At 46.3% G+C, this 15,675-nt stretch overlaps 2 protein-coding genes across 2 annotated transcripts; one reads left to right on the plus strand and one right to left on the minus strand.

Annotated features, from left to right (window-relative positions):
• Nucleotides 1-3,771: 3,771 nt before the first annotated feature.
• Nucleotides 3,772-6,079, minus strand: LOC136460131 (uncharacterized). The gene is made up of 3 exons (XM_066459953.1): nt 5,296-6,079; nt 4,991-5,232; nt 3,772-3,975 (listed from the first exon to the last, which is right to left on the minus strand). The coding sequence occupies exons 1-3, from the start codon at nt 6,077-6,079 to the stop codon at nt 3,772-3,774; spliced, it is 1,230 nt and encodes a 409-aa protein (XP_066316050.1).
• A 4,317-nt stretch (nt 6,080-10,396) lies between these two features.
• On the plus strand, nt 10,397-13,859 carry LOC136457450 (uncharacterized). The gene is made up of 2 exons (XM_066457476.1): nt 10,397-11,050; nt 13,249-13,859. Exons 1-2 carry the CDS (start codon nt 10,467-10,469, stop codon nt 13,343-13,345), a joined length of 681 nt encoding a protein of 226 aa, XP_066313573.1. The 5' UTR covers nt 10,397-10,466; the 3' UTR covers nt 13,346-13,859.
• The last annotated feature ends 1,816 nt before the right edge of the window (nt 13,860-15,675 follow it).

Below are 15,675 nucleotides of genomic sequence, written 5' to 3' on the forward strand. Positions count from 1 at the left end.
TTTTCTTGTTTCTCTCATCTGACGCGGCCGTGTACTTTTGGGCGATGCGCATTGCTTCATGCCATCCTCGCGCGGGGCGTGGGGCCCTACGTGTGGAGGGACCACATGTCGGGTGCTCGTACACACAGGGATGGCTTGTCGTTTCCGGGGCGCATCCGTATATCCCGTTCGCCGTTCGGGAGTGAGGCCCGCACGCAAGCGGTTGGATGGGGGGTTACTATTACCCACTGAAAACCGGGGCCGGAAGGTTGTGCGGACCAGCTGTCAGTGAGTGGCTCGGGTGCGTAGACGCAACCGCCAACCGGGATCAGTGGGCTGGCTTCCATTGAAGGCAGGAGGAGGGTAGCGTGGTGGGGTGGGGAAAGTGACTGCGAGGATTTGCACTCTGATCAGCAGGCTTTCAGGCTGCTGCAGCCTTGTACAAGGCGTCCTCTCTCATCGGAGAGCTTGCGTTGGAAGAGCATAGAAGGGCTCTGGGAGCCTGTTCCTCAGCTTTGATTTATGCCGCTGCTTGGCTGCTTCTCTACGGTGCCATCTCGTGTAGTAGCTTTGCTTAGGGCCCGTTCAGTTCCCAATTTTTTTTTTTTTTGCATAGTATTCGTCACATCGAATCTTGCGGTATATATATGGGATACTAAATATACACGAAAAAAAACTAATTGCACAGTTGAGTGAGAAATCGCGAGACGAAACTTTCGAACATAATTAGTCCATAATTAGACACTAATTGCCAAATACAAACAAAAGTGCTATAGTAGCCGAAACCCAAAAATTTTTGCATCTAAACGCGCCCTTAGGGCCTGTTTAGTTTCTAAAAATTTTTGCGCAGTAGCTATCACGTCGAATCTTGCGGCACATGCATGAAGTACTAAATGTAGACGAAAAAAAACTAATTACATAGTTGGGTGAGAAATTACGAGACGAAACTTTCGAACCTAATTAGTCCATAATTAAACACTAATTGCTAAATACAAACAAAACTGCTACAGTAGCCCAAACCCAAAAAAAATTACATCTAAACGCGCCCTTAGAGCGTCTCATACAAGTCCAGAAAAAATGCGCTCTCAATAACCTGTTTTGACACGAGGTAAAAAAAAACAATGTCTCCAGCAGCAACTCTTCCGCGATTGTGCTTTTTATCCACGCGGTACAAAAGTCCTCTCTGACTTCTCATTTTTGCATGCGCCTCCAACTGTAAAAAAATCGATCGCTCGACAGCAAATGGATCTTGCGACATTTAGGGCATGTTTGGATGCTGCCTCCCAAGCAGCGTCTTCAGGTGTTCGATTTCGATCGTCTGGGGCTACGATCGTTTGCCTGGCAGGCAAGCTCAGGCGAAGGCGGCATCCAAACACACCCTTACTTCATCGCCCACGCAGCCAAGCAACTAGCCGCCCTAGACAACCCTCGTCCACTAGACATGGCAATAGGCCCGGTTTCCATTTCCCATAGAGAATTCCCCAATTACAGGACAGAGATGGTTGTAATTTTATTCTCACACGGATATAAACGGGAAGAAAGTTTCCCCATCGGATATGGCGAGTATAGGGTTCCCTATTCCCCGTCCCCGTTTCCCCAACTCCCGCACGACCACCCACCGGTTGCAATTGGCAGTGGTGGCAAATGAGGTCAAGTGTCAGTGGTGGAGTGCGGGGGAATTTGCGACCGTTGAAAAAAAATGGCATGCCACGGTTTTTTATTATTTTAATCCAAAACTTGAAATTATCAGAGCGACTTCACAACAGATAACTTAAGCTCATTTCCAATACTAAAAATATGTATAAATTATTGTGATTGCTTGTCATATTGCCAATATATCCAAAAGTTTCATCTCCCTCAAATGTGGGAGATTCACCCCCAATCTCCTATCCACTTTAAAGGTATTGATAATATGTTGGAGGAGAAGAAAAAAAGTTACACTAACTAGGGTTCTTGTTCGCCACAAAGATGCCTCCCCAGGGAGGAAGCACACAACCTAGAACGTCATTAGATTTTGACTTAAGGTTCACCTATGCCATTGCTGGCTGGGATGACTCTCCACGTTATGTTTTGATTCTTGCAAATGCCATGAAAGGGATTGCCGATGTTTTACGATTTGTTTCTATTGCATCTCTATTGTGGATCTTGTATAGCCGATTCAGACAATGGTTTTAGAAAAAAGTTTTTTTATGTTATTCTTTAACATTTCAAGGACTTTTACAAGATCCTTATATTGTCTAACCGGGTTTATTTTGTCTTTGTACTAAATCTCTCGTCTAAATTGAGCAGCATAGCTCCTACCTTCTCGTTAAAAAACCTAATGTAACCGGAGATGACAATGGCACACTACTCGTTCATACTAGAGTAAAATGCACTGTAGGTCCTCAAACTATTGGCTCCTTCCCATCTACGTCCTCAAACTATTAAACCAACTATCTAGGTCTCTGATCTATTTCCGCGGCACACGCAGTGTCCAGATGCAGCCATGCCAGCCACATAATCCGACGTGGCCGTGCCAGAGTGGCAGATGAAGGGCGAGGTCATGCCAATTTAGCAGAAAAGCCCCCGCCAATGTTCTGTTCATTAGTTGGTACTCCGGCCTTCTCTTCCCCAATCTTCTTCAGGCTGCTCGCCGCCCGCCGCTTGCTACTCGTTGCCCGCGGCGGCTATCTCCGGTCCGGCCGCCTGCGCCCGCATTCTTCGGTCCGCAGCGCCTCCACGTAGTCTGTGATGTCGCTCGGCAGTTCGTCATCCGCGCAGAGGGTTAGGCCCCTGAGATTGGGCGCACGCACTGGGCTACCCCTTGTGTCGTGCCCTAAATGCGGCGAGGAGATCCTCGAGCTCACTTCGGGTCCAGGATCTAAGGTCCCGGGGGCCATCTTCTTCAAGTGCCAGCTCCATGAGAGAGATGCAAGTGCCGACCTCTTCAATTGTTCCCTCCCTGTTCAACGGCGATGATACTCTTGTTGTAGTCTTACTGTATAAATTGCAGGACTCTACAACTTGCCCTTGGTATTTGTTTCCCGACAAGTATGAGAAGCTGCTGATTGCCAAGGAATTGGTGGAGAAGAGAGGGACTGCTGACACCGGCATTAGGCAGGAGGATTCCATGAATGAAGTTGAGCAGATCAAGATTGCAATTGGACGCTCAGAGGGAGTAGTGGAAGCAAACAAGACTGAATTGACACCTTTGCTTGCTGATGTAGTGTCTCTAAAGAATGGAAGTGATAGAGTAACTGAAAAGCTACAGAAGTTGGTAGACCTAGGAAAAAATGTAGCAGTGTGCCTTGTAGTTGCTGTTGTTTTTCTTGTTCTGGTGTAATAACCATGTTTTTCATGTAGAAGTGGCAGCTTAGTACCTCTACTGAACCATGTGTTCAAGTATGTTTCAGTTTACAAGCTGTAATAACCATGTTCATGTTCAATGAATGGAATATGAGTTTGTATCAATGCAAGTATGTTTCAGTTAGCTTTTATGCAATTCTCTTGCACCAAATGACAGAAGTTGATAACATGGTGACATAGACTAGATCACTGGAATTTCATTGTCAATTCAGTCACTGCAGTTACATATCATAGCTTAGGCCATTAGTTCTTTGACCATCAGTCACTGTAGTTACATACCATAGTTTAGGCCATTCCTTCTACCACACTACTGTTTGCATTGCAAATGATCTATATATCTATGATAACTGCACAAAAGGCAAGCTTAGCTGCTTGACAAAAGGCAGCCATTGCTGCTGTACAAAAGAAACAGTAGCTGCTACACAAAAGTAAGACACCACACTGTCTTCACTTCTCTCCATTTGTCCCTTTCTTGGACTTGGATTTGGCCTTGGCTACCTTCTTCTTCTTCTCTGCAGGTACCCTGCTGGCCCTCACAATCTTGGATGCTGTTGTAAGTGGCATGTGTCTTGCTGGTGGGAGATTGGAGTTGATGTAGGCATAATCTAGAATAGGTTGCCTCACTGCAGTTTGCCTCACAGCTTGGGCAGCCTGCAACAATAAGATCCAATTATTAGTCTTACAAAGGAGAAAAAATAGTGCTAGGAGCTAGGAAGAAGGTGTTGCCTCATCTTGCAGTTGTGACACCATTGGGTTCTCCAAAGTTGATATAAGTGGTTGTGTTACACTTTCTTCCTTGATTGGCTGGAATGTTGATCTGGCATAGATGGACTAGCTTTCTTCCTTGATTTTTTCACTGCTGGTTCTCCTGCTTTCTTTCTCTCATAGGTTGCTGAGTTGTGCCCAGGTTCTCCACAATGACTATAATGCATGGTTACTCCATGTTTGGTTAGTCTTGGCCCATTTGGTCCACCAACTTCATGTGCTGCTTTCCTTCTAGCTTTAGGTGGCCTTCCAACCCTTTTTCATACACAGGTGGTTGAACTTGTGGGCCACCAACCTTTTCCCAAGTGGACTTATCATTGCATGGGTGAATGTAGCATCCATATGCCTTCTTAAAAGCTTTAGTAGAGTAACACCAGGGCAGCACTGACTCCTTAGGTATCCTCTCATGCCTCAGGCAAGAAATTGCATGACTACAGGGTATACCTGTCAAGCTCCACCTCTTGCAATCGCAATGCCTTCCTCCAATGTCTAAATTAAATTGCCACTCCCTATCATGACCCTCAAATACACCACTCCCACTTGGTATTACATAGCATGTGTTGGCCATCTCTGCATGTCTTGCCAATTTCTTCCTGATCTTTGGACAGATCAGCATCCCTCCCTATTTCTCTTGCACTTCTTTTTGTTTGTTGTAGTGCCTGGCCATGAGTTGTCCCTTGATCCTTTGCAGCATGCTTAAGATAGGAAGTTCTCTAGCTTCTAAAATGTACCTGTTAAACACTTCACAGGTATTGTTCAGCAAAATATCACATTTTGGGTACTCACTAAAAAATGCCCTAACCCAAGTGTTTGGGGCCATTTTCTCTAACCAAGCATGGGCATCTTTGTTGAGTAGTTTTATTTTGTCCATCTCTTGATTCCATCTTGGCACTGTACTTGCCCTTGCACAAGCCCAACGCTGATTCTTCAGGTTTTCCCCTTTGAACTGCCCCTGGAAGTTGGAGTAGAGGTGCCTAACACAAAACCTATGTTCAGAGTCAGGAAAGGTTTGCTGAACAGCAGGGATTAAACCTTTTTGTTTATCTGTCATGATGGTCCAAGGTGTAGTATTTTCTATTCCTAGATCTTCTTTCAAGTGCTCTAGGAACCACTTCCAAGAAGCAAGACACTCCACCTCAACCACTGCCATTGCAACAGGAAATATATAATCATTAGGATCTATTCCTACAGCAGTTAGCAACTAACCCCCAAATTTAGTCTTGATGTGGCAACCATCAAGACATATAACAGGTCTGCATCCACTTAAAAATCCCCTCTTGCATGCATCCAATGAGAAATACAATGAACTGAAACAACCATCAAGCAATTTCAAATACAAAGTGCTTCCTGGATTTGTCTTCCTAAGTTCCTGCCCATAGTCCCACAACTCAATGTACTGCTGCACTTCATCTCCATATATCAAGTTCCAAGCCAGTCTTCTAGCTCTAGATAATTTGTTTCTAGATGGGGTCAAATTTGACTCCAGCTGCACTGTCTTTGCAAAATTTGACAAACTCATCTTCTCATCGGCTCTGAACCTCTCTACATATTTGTTGGCAAGCCATTTTGCAGTACACCTTTTCAATACCCATTTTTTCTGACATGTGTGAGTCCCAACATAAGTCTTGATGACAAAACAGTCCACCCTTTTGTCTTCTGAAGCATACAAGTACCATGGACATTCTTCATCATAATGAGCTTTGATTCTAGTCCTATCATTCTTGGGCATCTTTATCTCTACTCTATTCTTGATGCTATATTCAGTAATTGCCTTTCCAAGCATCTCTACTGAATCAAACTTCATGCCAACTTTGAAAATTGGGTTCTGCAAATCTTCAGGTCTGAAACTTCTCATGTTCTGCCCAGCCCTACCCTCTTCACCAGATTTTGGTAGCTCTAATTCTTCTTCATCAGAGTCCAACTCATCCCATTCTTTGCCTACTGGTTCATTGTCTACTGGGCCAAATCTTTTCCTCCCTGCTCTGACCATTATCCCCTTTGCATCACCCTCATCAACCACACCTTCATCAACATCATCACAAAAAAAGGTCATCATCATCATCTCAAACTGCATAGTCACTGTCAACAAAATCAACATCTGAACTGCATTCACTATCATCACCATCAGCACATTCTGTCCTAGCAGGGGCAGGCACCTTTGAAGGACTAATCACTTTGGGTAAGGTTGCAATTGGGTTGTACACAATGTCCTCCCAGTTGTTGCCATCAACAGTATTGTAATGGTTCATATAAAGCACATAATTCTTGACCTTAAATACAACTTGCTTCATTATCTGTGCTTCTTTATCTGATGCAATCAAATGCAAACCGGTTGATAAGTCCTGCTTAGGCAACAACCACCACACTGGAACACCCATATCATAACCTAGCACCACTGATATCTCATCTACTGCATTAAAAGACCAGTACTGCACTTTGATATTGTCGAACCAATCGACCTTGCCATCGAGGTACACTCGATCAACACCAGACCCACAGAAAAATCCATTATGATGCACTTCCACAGAAAACTCTTCATCGTCAGACCCTAAAGAACAAAAAACAACCCTAAAATTAAGCACCGAATCGGAGCATATCAAGCAAGCCTACCAGACCAACTACTACGCCTCCAAATTGATCTGGCATAGATAGCATTGAGTATAGGATATAGCTCTAGGGCACTTACCATAGGTTGGAGCCAGCTCCCCTTTCAATCGTCGACGCCCTGCCATGGTGCCACCACGCCACAATTTGTGCATGAAAGCTCTAGTTTGTTTTTGATTAATTGATGAAACCCTAAGTGCTAACCTAGTTTATCAAGATGATTATGAGATAGGTAGCACTACTCCAAGTGATGAAGCAATGGCGAAGATCATGACAATGGTGATGGCATGGTGATGGTCAAATGCTTAAACTTGGAAAAGAAGAAAGAGAAAAATAAAAGGCTCAAGGCAAAGGTATAAAATGTAGGAGCCATTTTGTTTTAGTGATCAAGACACTTAGTGAGTGTGATCACATTTAAGATAGATAGCCGTACTATTAAGAGGAGTGAAACTCGTATCGGAATGCGGTTATCAAAGTGCCACTAGATGCTCTAACTCATTGCATATGCATTTAGAATCTAGTGGAGTGCTAACACCCTTGAAAATATTTATGAAAATATGCTAACACATGTGCACAAGGTGTTTGCAGGGTTGAGATGGGTTTGGGTCCCTCACTCCCTCCCGCTGAGCTTGCGAGGCGGGATTCGGCGCTTTTGGAAAAATGAAATGTCTATTTTCTATTGCGCCGGATGCAAAATTCTTGGTGGTTGGCACACTTAAGCAAGGGTGAAGAAGTTAGAGTTGAAATGGAGTTGGTCGAAATGATGCTGGCGTCGGTCTACTGATCGGACGCTGGGTCACTCAGCGACCGGACGCTGAAGGGCTGTGTCCGGTCGAGCTGTCAGACGGCACAGTCGCTGGGGTTGAGCACCGGACGCTGGTCTGCGTCCGGTCAAGGTGGACCAAACGCGTCCGGTCGAAAAAATATGCCTCGGGGAGCTTACTGGAAACGACCGGACGCTGGGGCTTCAGCGTCCGGTCAGTTTTGACCGGAGCGTCCGGTCAGCTTCGTAGCCGTTGAAATCTGACGAACAGCGTTTGAAGCAGGTGACGCGTGGCGTCCATCGGGCGACCGGACGCTGAGGGCCAGCGTCCGGTCGGTATGACCGGAGCGTCCGGTCAGAGCGTGTTTTGCCCAGCGAAGGGGTACAACGGCTCTATTTGATGAGGGCTCTATTTATAGCCCCATGGCCGGCTCAAGGGATATCTTTTGCACATTTTCATTGACATAGCATCCTTGTGAGCTTAGCCAAAGCCCTCCCACTCATCACCATCATTGATCCATCATCATTGTGAGATTGGGAGAGAATCCAAGTGCATTGCTTGAGTGATTGCATCTAGAGGCACTTGGTATTCGTGTTGCGCTGCGGATTTCGCTTGTTTCTCTTGGTGGTTGCCACCACCTAGACGGTTGGAGCAGCGGTGAAGGATCGGCACGAGTTGGTGATTGTTCGTGGCCGCCTTCGATGATTGTGAGGGGAGTTGTACCTTCCCCGGCGGAGTGCCGAAAGGTAACTCTAGTAAATTGCTCGTGTCATTGAGTTACCTCACTTGTGGGTCGGTTCTTGCGGTGTCCTATCGTGTGGACGAGTTTTGTGAAACACCTCTTAGCCGCCGAACCACTAAGTGTTGGTCGACACAACGGGGACTAGCGTGTTGGCAAGCACGTGAACCTCGGGAGAAAAATCGGTTGTCTCTTATCATTTACATTCTCCCGGTGATTGGCTTGATCTTCATCTTGTGATTGGTTCATCCCCTACACGGCGGTATAATCACCCTACTTACTTGTTTACATTCTTGCAAACTAGTTGATACAAGCTCTTTAGTGTAATTAGAATTAAGAGCTTGCTTTATTATTTACATTCATCTAGTTGAGCTCTTTGGAGTAGCAAGTTTGTGTGCCTAAGTAATCATTGCAACTAGAATTATTGGATAGGTGGCTTGCAACCCTTGTAGAGCTAGAGCAAGTTTGCATTACGCTATTTGTCATACTAATCAAATTGCTCTAGTTAATTTGTAGATTTTTAAATAGGCTATTCACCCCCCCTCTAGCCATATTAGGACCTTTCAGTGCGGCCGGGCGGCACCCACCGCGGAGCTCGTTGACACCGACGTTGGTGGGGCCGCGAGTTCGCCGCAGCCTCAGCCCGCCCTCGTGATCTCTCCCGGCCCGCGAGTTCGCCGCCGCCCCGGCCTGCCCTTGCCTTCTCTCGGCTGACAGAGATTGGGGGAGAGGGTGGCTGCAGTTGAAAGTAAGGAAGACAACGTTCGGGGAGGGGGGGGGGTTGATAAAATGCGATGACCTCGCCCTTCATCTTGTCACTCTGGCACGGCCACGTCAGATTATGTGGCTGACGTGGCTACATCTGGACCGTGCGTGTGCCGCGGAAATAGATCAGGGACCTAGATAGTTGGTTTAATAGTTTGAGGACGTAGATGGGAAGGAGACAATAGTTTGAGGACCTACAGTGCATTTTACTCTTCATACTATATGCAATTGTAAGATAATGAAGTACAAAAGAATCTTCAAAGAGCAATGTTGCTTGCTACTTATAAATGAACTCCATGCCCATAGCTTAAGCTAATTTTGGGATAGCGCCTTGGACACTTTTACAGCTGCAGCTTCCAAACTACTACAGCCAGAACCGTTTTTACAGAGAAGTGAATACGCCGAAACAGCGGGTCATCCATAAAACAGTGACTGAGATCCACTATACTCTGACATTTAAATTTATGTTCTTATCCCTTTTCCTATGTCTACCGTCTTCTTCCAGCACCGACGCTCAATCTAATTTTAGGTCATGTTTAGTTCCCCCGATTCCTGAATTTGGCACTATGCAAAAAGAAGATTCCCCGTCACATCAAATTTACGGTATATGCATGGAGTACTAAATATTGATGAAATCAAAAACTAATTGCACAGTTTGGTTGTACTTTGCGAGACGAACGTTTTAAGCCTAATTAGTCGACGATTGAACAATTATTATTAAATAAAAACAAAACGCTACAGTAGTTGCTATAGGCCAGAAAATCCGGCGGGCGCCGAATCGGTGGCGAACTAAACATGACCTTATTTGATTTTGGAGCATGCGTGCATGCGAATCAATCCCACATTCCCACTATATATATCATATCTTCTCCAACATACCAACACAACCGGCTAGCCCAATAGCATAGTCCTGTTCGTCTTCCTCCAGGTACACATGTACTCGTCGAGATTTGGGGCCATGAAGCTGGGCGGTGGGTACTACATCCTAGCGCTTCATCCATTCCGTGTCCGGGTCATACTTGTGCAGCTTCCCGGCCAGGCGGTACTCCTCCTCGACATCCTCCTCCGTCAAGGCGATGTACCGCAGCGCGTCCTCGTACACCGCGCTGAGGAACCTCTGCGCCGCCGTCCTCTCGTCGAGCGTCATCTTCCGGTGCAGACGAACGGTGGCGCCGCTGCTAGTACCAGCACCCTTGCCGTGACCCCTCCCTTGGCCCTTGCAGCTCGGATTATTGGCCAACAGATCAGCTACGTGGTTCCAAGCAAAACAGATTTTCAGAAAGGGGAGCACCGTGCACGGTGCGCATTATAGGGAGAGAGCCGAAATCTTACTCGCGGATCTATTCGGCCCACCAGGCCGCACAAGCCCAGGCCCAGGACCAACGGAAACGGTCCAAGCAGCGGCACCAGCTCGCAGTTCTCCCACTAATTCGAAGCAGAACAGCAGTCGGGAACTCCTGATCCACTGCCGCGTCTAAACCCTCCACCGCCCGGCGGAGGCAGCCATGGGGAGCCGCCTCGGGCGCCGTGTGATCCACTTCGCCAACCTCCCGCTGAAGCTCATGCTGCCCCCCGCGCCGCTCTCCTCCGTGCAGGAGTTCGCCGTGCGGACCGTCCCGTCCGCCTCCAAGGTGGACATCCGACGCTGCCTCGAGTCCATGTACGGCTTCTCCGTCGCCGAGGTCCGCACGCTCAACATGGAGGGAAAGAAGCTCCGCCGGGGCCCCTTCCTCGCCGCCAAGCCCGACTACAAGAAGGCCTACGTCACGCTCCGCGCCCCGCTTGCGGTCTCGCGCGACCTGTTCCCCATCGGGGCCATCCTCGCGGAGCGGGAGCGCAAGGCCAGCGCCGCCGCCGCGAGGAGGAAGGCGGTGGAGGGCGCCGAGGTGGAGGGGGAGGGCAAGGGGAAGCACTGGATGGAGGACGAGAGGGAGGGCTTCTCCAGGGCCGGCTGCGGGAAGGCCGTGTACGGGAACCCTGGGAGGCTGGGGAGGAAGAGGAGGGGTGGGGGCAAGGTGAAGGAGGAAGCTGGGGACGAGGGGGCCAAGTTCCCGTGGACCGGGATGCGCCTGGCTACCGAGAAACCGAGGTGAGGATCCCCGCACCTCTCCACTCTCACCAGTGATTAATAAAATGTTTGTGTGCCTAGGCCCTGATTGGGCATTACGGAAATATATATACTCCTGCAAAGTGTTTACACTTGTATTTTGATGTGCACAAGCAAACCAGTCGACGATTATCCACTTGTAAAATGTTGTTCAGAAGTACAGTATCAGACTAGTTCCGAATGTTTGAGTGAATAATATGATCAGAAATGCAAATCAAACAAATGGAGATGTGAATTAGTATATCATCCTAGCAACTTAACACGTTACTGAAATAGTAATTATCTTAAGCTCAGATAGAAGGACACAAGTAAAGTTTGTAATCGAATCATCATTGGTAGTAAACTGAAACATATTGTCTATCCATGATTGTATCAGCTAGTGTTTCACTTTGTACTCCTAGGCCAATAGATGCTTCAGCCTTGCAAGATCTTGACATGGTTTGCTGTTTGCTGCCACTAACCTGCAATGTAGAGTACAGTAATTGAATTGTGTGAGAAGCATTGTTACAAACTACAAAGAAATAAGCTCTTTTTTTTATCGTGGTATCATAAAACGTAAAAGATTGCTTGATTTGCTATTTTGTACAGCGGCATGAGTTGTTCTCTCATGGCTAAATACACCATAATTCAGAGAGTTTAAGATATTTGTAATACATAGACAAGAGAATGCTTCCATTCCAGAACATGATGTGCCTGTCGATAATTAGTGAAAATACAGGTCCAAACAAATATGCAAGGTATCAACTGGTCTTTAGGTCTAGAAAATGAAATTGTCAGCAAACAATGGTGTACTGCACATAATGAAAAAGATAGCACAGAAAGCAGACAACAGTGTACCGCAAGGTATCAATGAACTGCACTAGTTTTTGTAGATAATAAAGTTGAGCAAAAGAACAAAAAAAAACATAGATACTAATCAGAAGCACAATAAGGTGATGTGAATCTGAAAACCACGACTTACTTGCAGTTGATTTGGTTCCAAGCTTGTTCACTTCTTTCGTCAGCCACAAACGACAAAGTCTTCCTGAATAAATATTCAGGAAGAAGAACCCTCTAACCGGGTAGAAATTACATGAGCTAAGCCACCGTCTATGCGGTCATCAGCGATGCAGCAGAGCTATGACCTGAATAAAATTCATTGATTGGAATTACATCAAATAATGTAGCATGATAGATCAACAAACAAAATAAAAGACACTGGATGATTGGAAGCCATCAATAATAGCATAACACAATAGCGCCTCTGACATTAACGATGAATCAGAACCTCGACTTGTTTGCCCCCACAGACTTTGGTCAGAGTTTTCAGACACTAAACAATCACAAGCTGGTGGTCAGGGTTAGACGCATACTCAAACCCCAGACATGGAAAGCTTGGAGAACTGGGCTGGGCAGGTACCACCAGTTTTTGAATAGCAACGCTGGTGTGCTGTGTTGTATAGAGAGCTGACAATGGTATCTCCACTAGATGTACATTTTTTTAAACTTGTTTGGATTTGAAATGGCACCTTGATGACATGTGATGGTCTTATGATGCTACCTTTGGAGAGAGCATCTTGTTAGGTTGAGTTTTGCATGAGGGGCAGTAACACTTGAGTTTTACATCCTTGAGGCTGTTCTTTCAAGTGTTATCTTGAAACAACCATTAACTTAGTTTAAATGGATTCTACCTATTGCAGGACAGGCTTGAGCTTCTCTTGACATGTAGCTCTTAGGTTTGAATTGTGTGATAACAGAACATGAGTTTTTGTGGTAGGCATATTATGGTAATTGCCCAGGCATGAACATTACTTTCTTGCTTAGTTTGACAAAATCCAATGCAGCCGGGTAGAATTTGTGGTTTCTTGCAGCAGCATCGGGTTGATGTTGCGGTCCTGATATTGACATCTTAGGAGATAACTGGTTATAATGTTTGATACTCAGCAAGAGGGCACTTTTACATTTATATTAGTGCATTTATGGAACTGGATTTCTTCTCTTCATACTCAGCAAGAGAGGCATCATGTGAGGCTTGAGTTGAGTGTTTTATATACTTATGGAGTTAAAGAAAATACAGATTTGCAAGTTTTACTGTTCCGATTGGTTATATTATCTGCTTTCGTTGAACAAAAGCCAATCTATATGTATCTCGTGCTCATATGCTGTATTCTGATCCATTTCGGTATTGTTCTTTTTATTAGGAGGGTGAGACACTCTCCACCGAAGAAGGGAATAGCCTTGAAGCAGAAATCACGGAAGGTATCCCTGCAGCACCGCTCAAAGAAGTTGAAAGCTTGATATTTACTTGACTTGAGCTGCTGCACCGAACCATTGGAGGATCCTGCCATCAAGCGGGGATTCAGGCCGTGGATCCTTGAGTTCGCTGCTAGATCCATCTTGTTTTTAAATTACCAAATAAAGACCGAACGTTGAAGAATCTGTAAGGATTTTGTGCCTTTGATATGAAAAATCCAGTTGGGATTTAGAAGGCTGCATCGGGCATATGCGCTGAAGGACCAGACCTGGAAGGGTTTGTGGGTGTTTCCTATCCTGTCCCTTCGTTTGAAATGATTGTGCCCTTTGCGGTCCAAGTTCCCATTGAGAATTGAGATTTGTCTAGTCATCTACTGACTACTATCAGAAGGGTGGGACTGGTGCAAGCGGTAGAGTCTTACCGCCTATGACCGGAAGATCCTGAGTTCGAGTAGCGGTCTTCTGGTATTGCACAAGCAAAGGTAAGACTTGCCACTAATACCCTTCTTCAGACCCTGCACAGAGCGGGAGTTCTGCACTGGATACATCCTTTATCTACTGACTACTACCACAACAGATTAGAGACAATGTAAACCTGTTTTTTCACTTGCTGTCCTTTTTTTTACCTACAATGATCCTTTTACAAATAGTCCATTTGGTTTGTTCTAAGTCAAACCGTTTTTTTTGCTGTGACAAGCAATTTCTAAAATGTGTAAAGATTCATATTTAAAGTTTATATGAGTTTCGTTTTGAAAAATATTTTAGAGAATAGTTGATTGCTCTTGCCCTTGGTCCTACAAAAGAAAATCCTCTCGCCTGTTTATTGCAGCTCTCTAATCGTTTGCCATTGTAGCGTTTAGACTGAAACTGCCGCCCCCTCCCTCAAATCCCCCTTCTATGCTCGCCGGTAAGGAGATGGAAACCCTAACACCGGTGAGCTCCTCGCCAGAACCTTGGTCGCCTTCTTCTTCCTCTTCGGCGCAGGTGAGACGTCGGCAGGGGCGCCGCCCGCCGGGGCGGCAGGAGAAGGTGGTTGGGCGGGGCTGGCGGCGGGGGCGTCGCGACAAAGCCCGCCGGTGCCCTCCCCTAGGATTAGGGTGGGCAGGGGTCGAGGGGCGGGAGGAGGGTGGCACGGTGAAGCAGCGGGAGTCGCCGGCTTTCGGATGGTGGAGGGCAGGGGAGGGCGGCGGCGGAGGGGCGCGGAAAGGGAGAAGAAGACGGGGTAGGCGCGAGGTAGACACGGAGCCGGGTCGTGCGCTCCCAGAGTGCGTGATATCGGGCTCCTATTTAATATGTGGTGTTCAGAGAACACATGCACAATAATTATATATAGGCAATATTCTTAGTAGTTATTATGCTTTCCCTGCAAATAGTTCATGCAGAAATTCAAAGTACAGTTACTTAGGGCCTCTTTGGTTTCCTGGACTAAACTAAAATGTGGACTAAAATGTTTATTTTTAGTCCCTAAAATGCCAAACACATGGACTAAAATTTAGACTAAAGGGTTTAGTCCTCTAGTCCATGAGGGGGTGATTAAACTGGATTAAAGTGTTCTGGAGACAATCCTGCCCCTCGTTACTCCCCATCCCACCCGTGACCAGCAGCTGTAATATCTTCATCTCAACAGGGGTAATATTGTCTTTATACAACTGCATTAGTGGACTTTAGTCCCTGGAACCAAACAGGGTCCGGACTAAACTTTAGTCCGCGGACTAAAGGAACCAAACAGGCCCATATAGTTTTGAAGCCTCGGCGACAAGGCCTGGACGACACTGGTTGCTGGCTCTATTCGCCAGGACTCATCGCTGCTGCGACTGATTTGTAGGACTAATTTATTGTCGGAGAAAAAGACTATTCTAATAGCTGAAAAAGCCTATTTTTTTACTATTTGGCTTTTTTTTCTAAAGAAACTTTATATTTGGCACTCTGGGAAACTTAAACTCATCTTTGAACCTGAGGGTCGGTGCCATGAGTCCTAGCGCCGAGATAATATGTCTCGACGCCACAAATCTTGACATCGAGGTGCCTAGCCGTACACTGTAGAGAATCCTAGATAGTGTTGACGTGAACGGTACCTTAACGTCAGAACACATGGCGCCGATCTGGCGCCACAGATATTACGCCGACCACGGATGTACAGCGACCGATGCATCGTCGAATCGAAGCCGGGGACGAGCCGAGCCCGAGCCCTGCCCGAACTGCCTGCCCCTGCTGGGTGCTGCTCGACTGCGCACTTTGCGTTGGGAAAGAAAGAAAGAAAGGAGGGAGTCGGCTAGGTTGACGTAAGAAAATCTAGCGCCCAAGATTTCTCAGGCCAGGTTTAGTTCAAAAAAAAGTTTTTCCAAAAAGTGCTATAGTAGTTATCGAATTGAATC

The sequence above is a fragment of the Miscanthus floridulus genome, chromosome 6, assembly GCF_019320115.1.
Source record: "Miscanthus floridulus cultivar M001 chromosome 6, ASM1932011v1, whole genome shotgun sequence".
Lineage (NCBI taxonomy): Eukaryota > Viridiplantae > Streptophyta > Magnoliopsida > Poales > Poaceae > Miscanthus > Miscanthus floridulus.

Bases quoted from the DNA above. Each gene is read 5' to 3' on its own strand.
- LOC136460131 (XM_066459953.1), bottom strand. From the start codon at position 6,079: ATGGTCAGAGCAGGGAGGAAAAGATTTGGCCCAGTAGACAATGAACCA. The intron at 5,233-5,295 runs GTTAGTTGCTAA...TTGCAATGGCAG, and splicing joins CATCAAGACTAAATTTGGGG to TGGTTGAGGTGGAGTGTCTT. The intron at 3,976-4,990 runs GCAAGTACAGTG...TTATTGTTGCAG, and splicing joins AGCGTTGGGCTTGTGCAAGG to GCTGCCCAAGCTGTGAGGCA.
- LOC136457450 (XM_066457476.1), top strand. From the start codon at position 10,467: ATGGGGAGCCGCCTCGGGCGCCGTGTGATCCACTTCGCCAACCTCCCG. The intron at 11,051-13,248 runs GTGAGGATCCCC...TCTTTTTATTAG, and splicing joins CTGGCTACCGAGAAACCGAG to GAGGGTGAGACACTCTCCAC.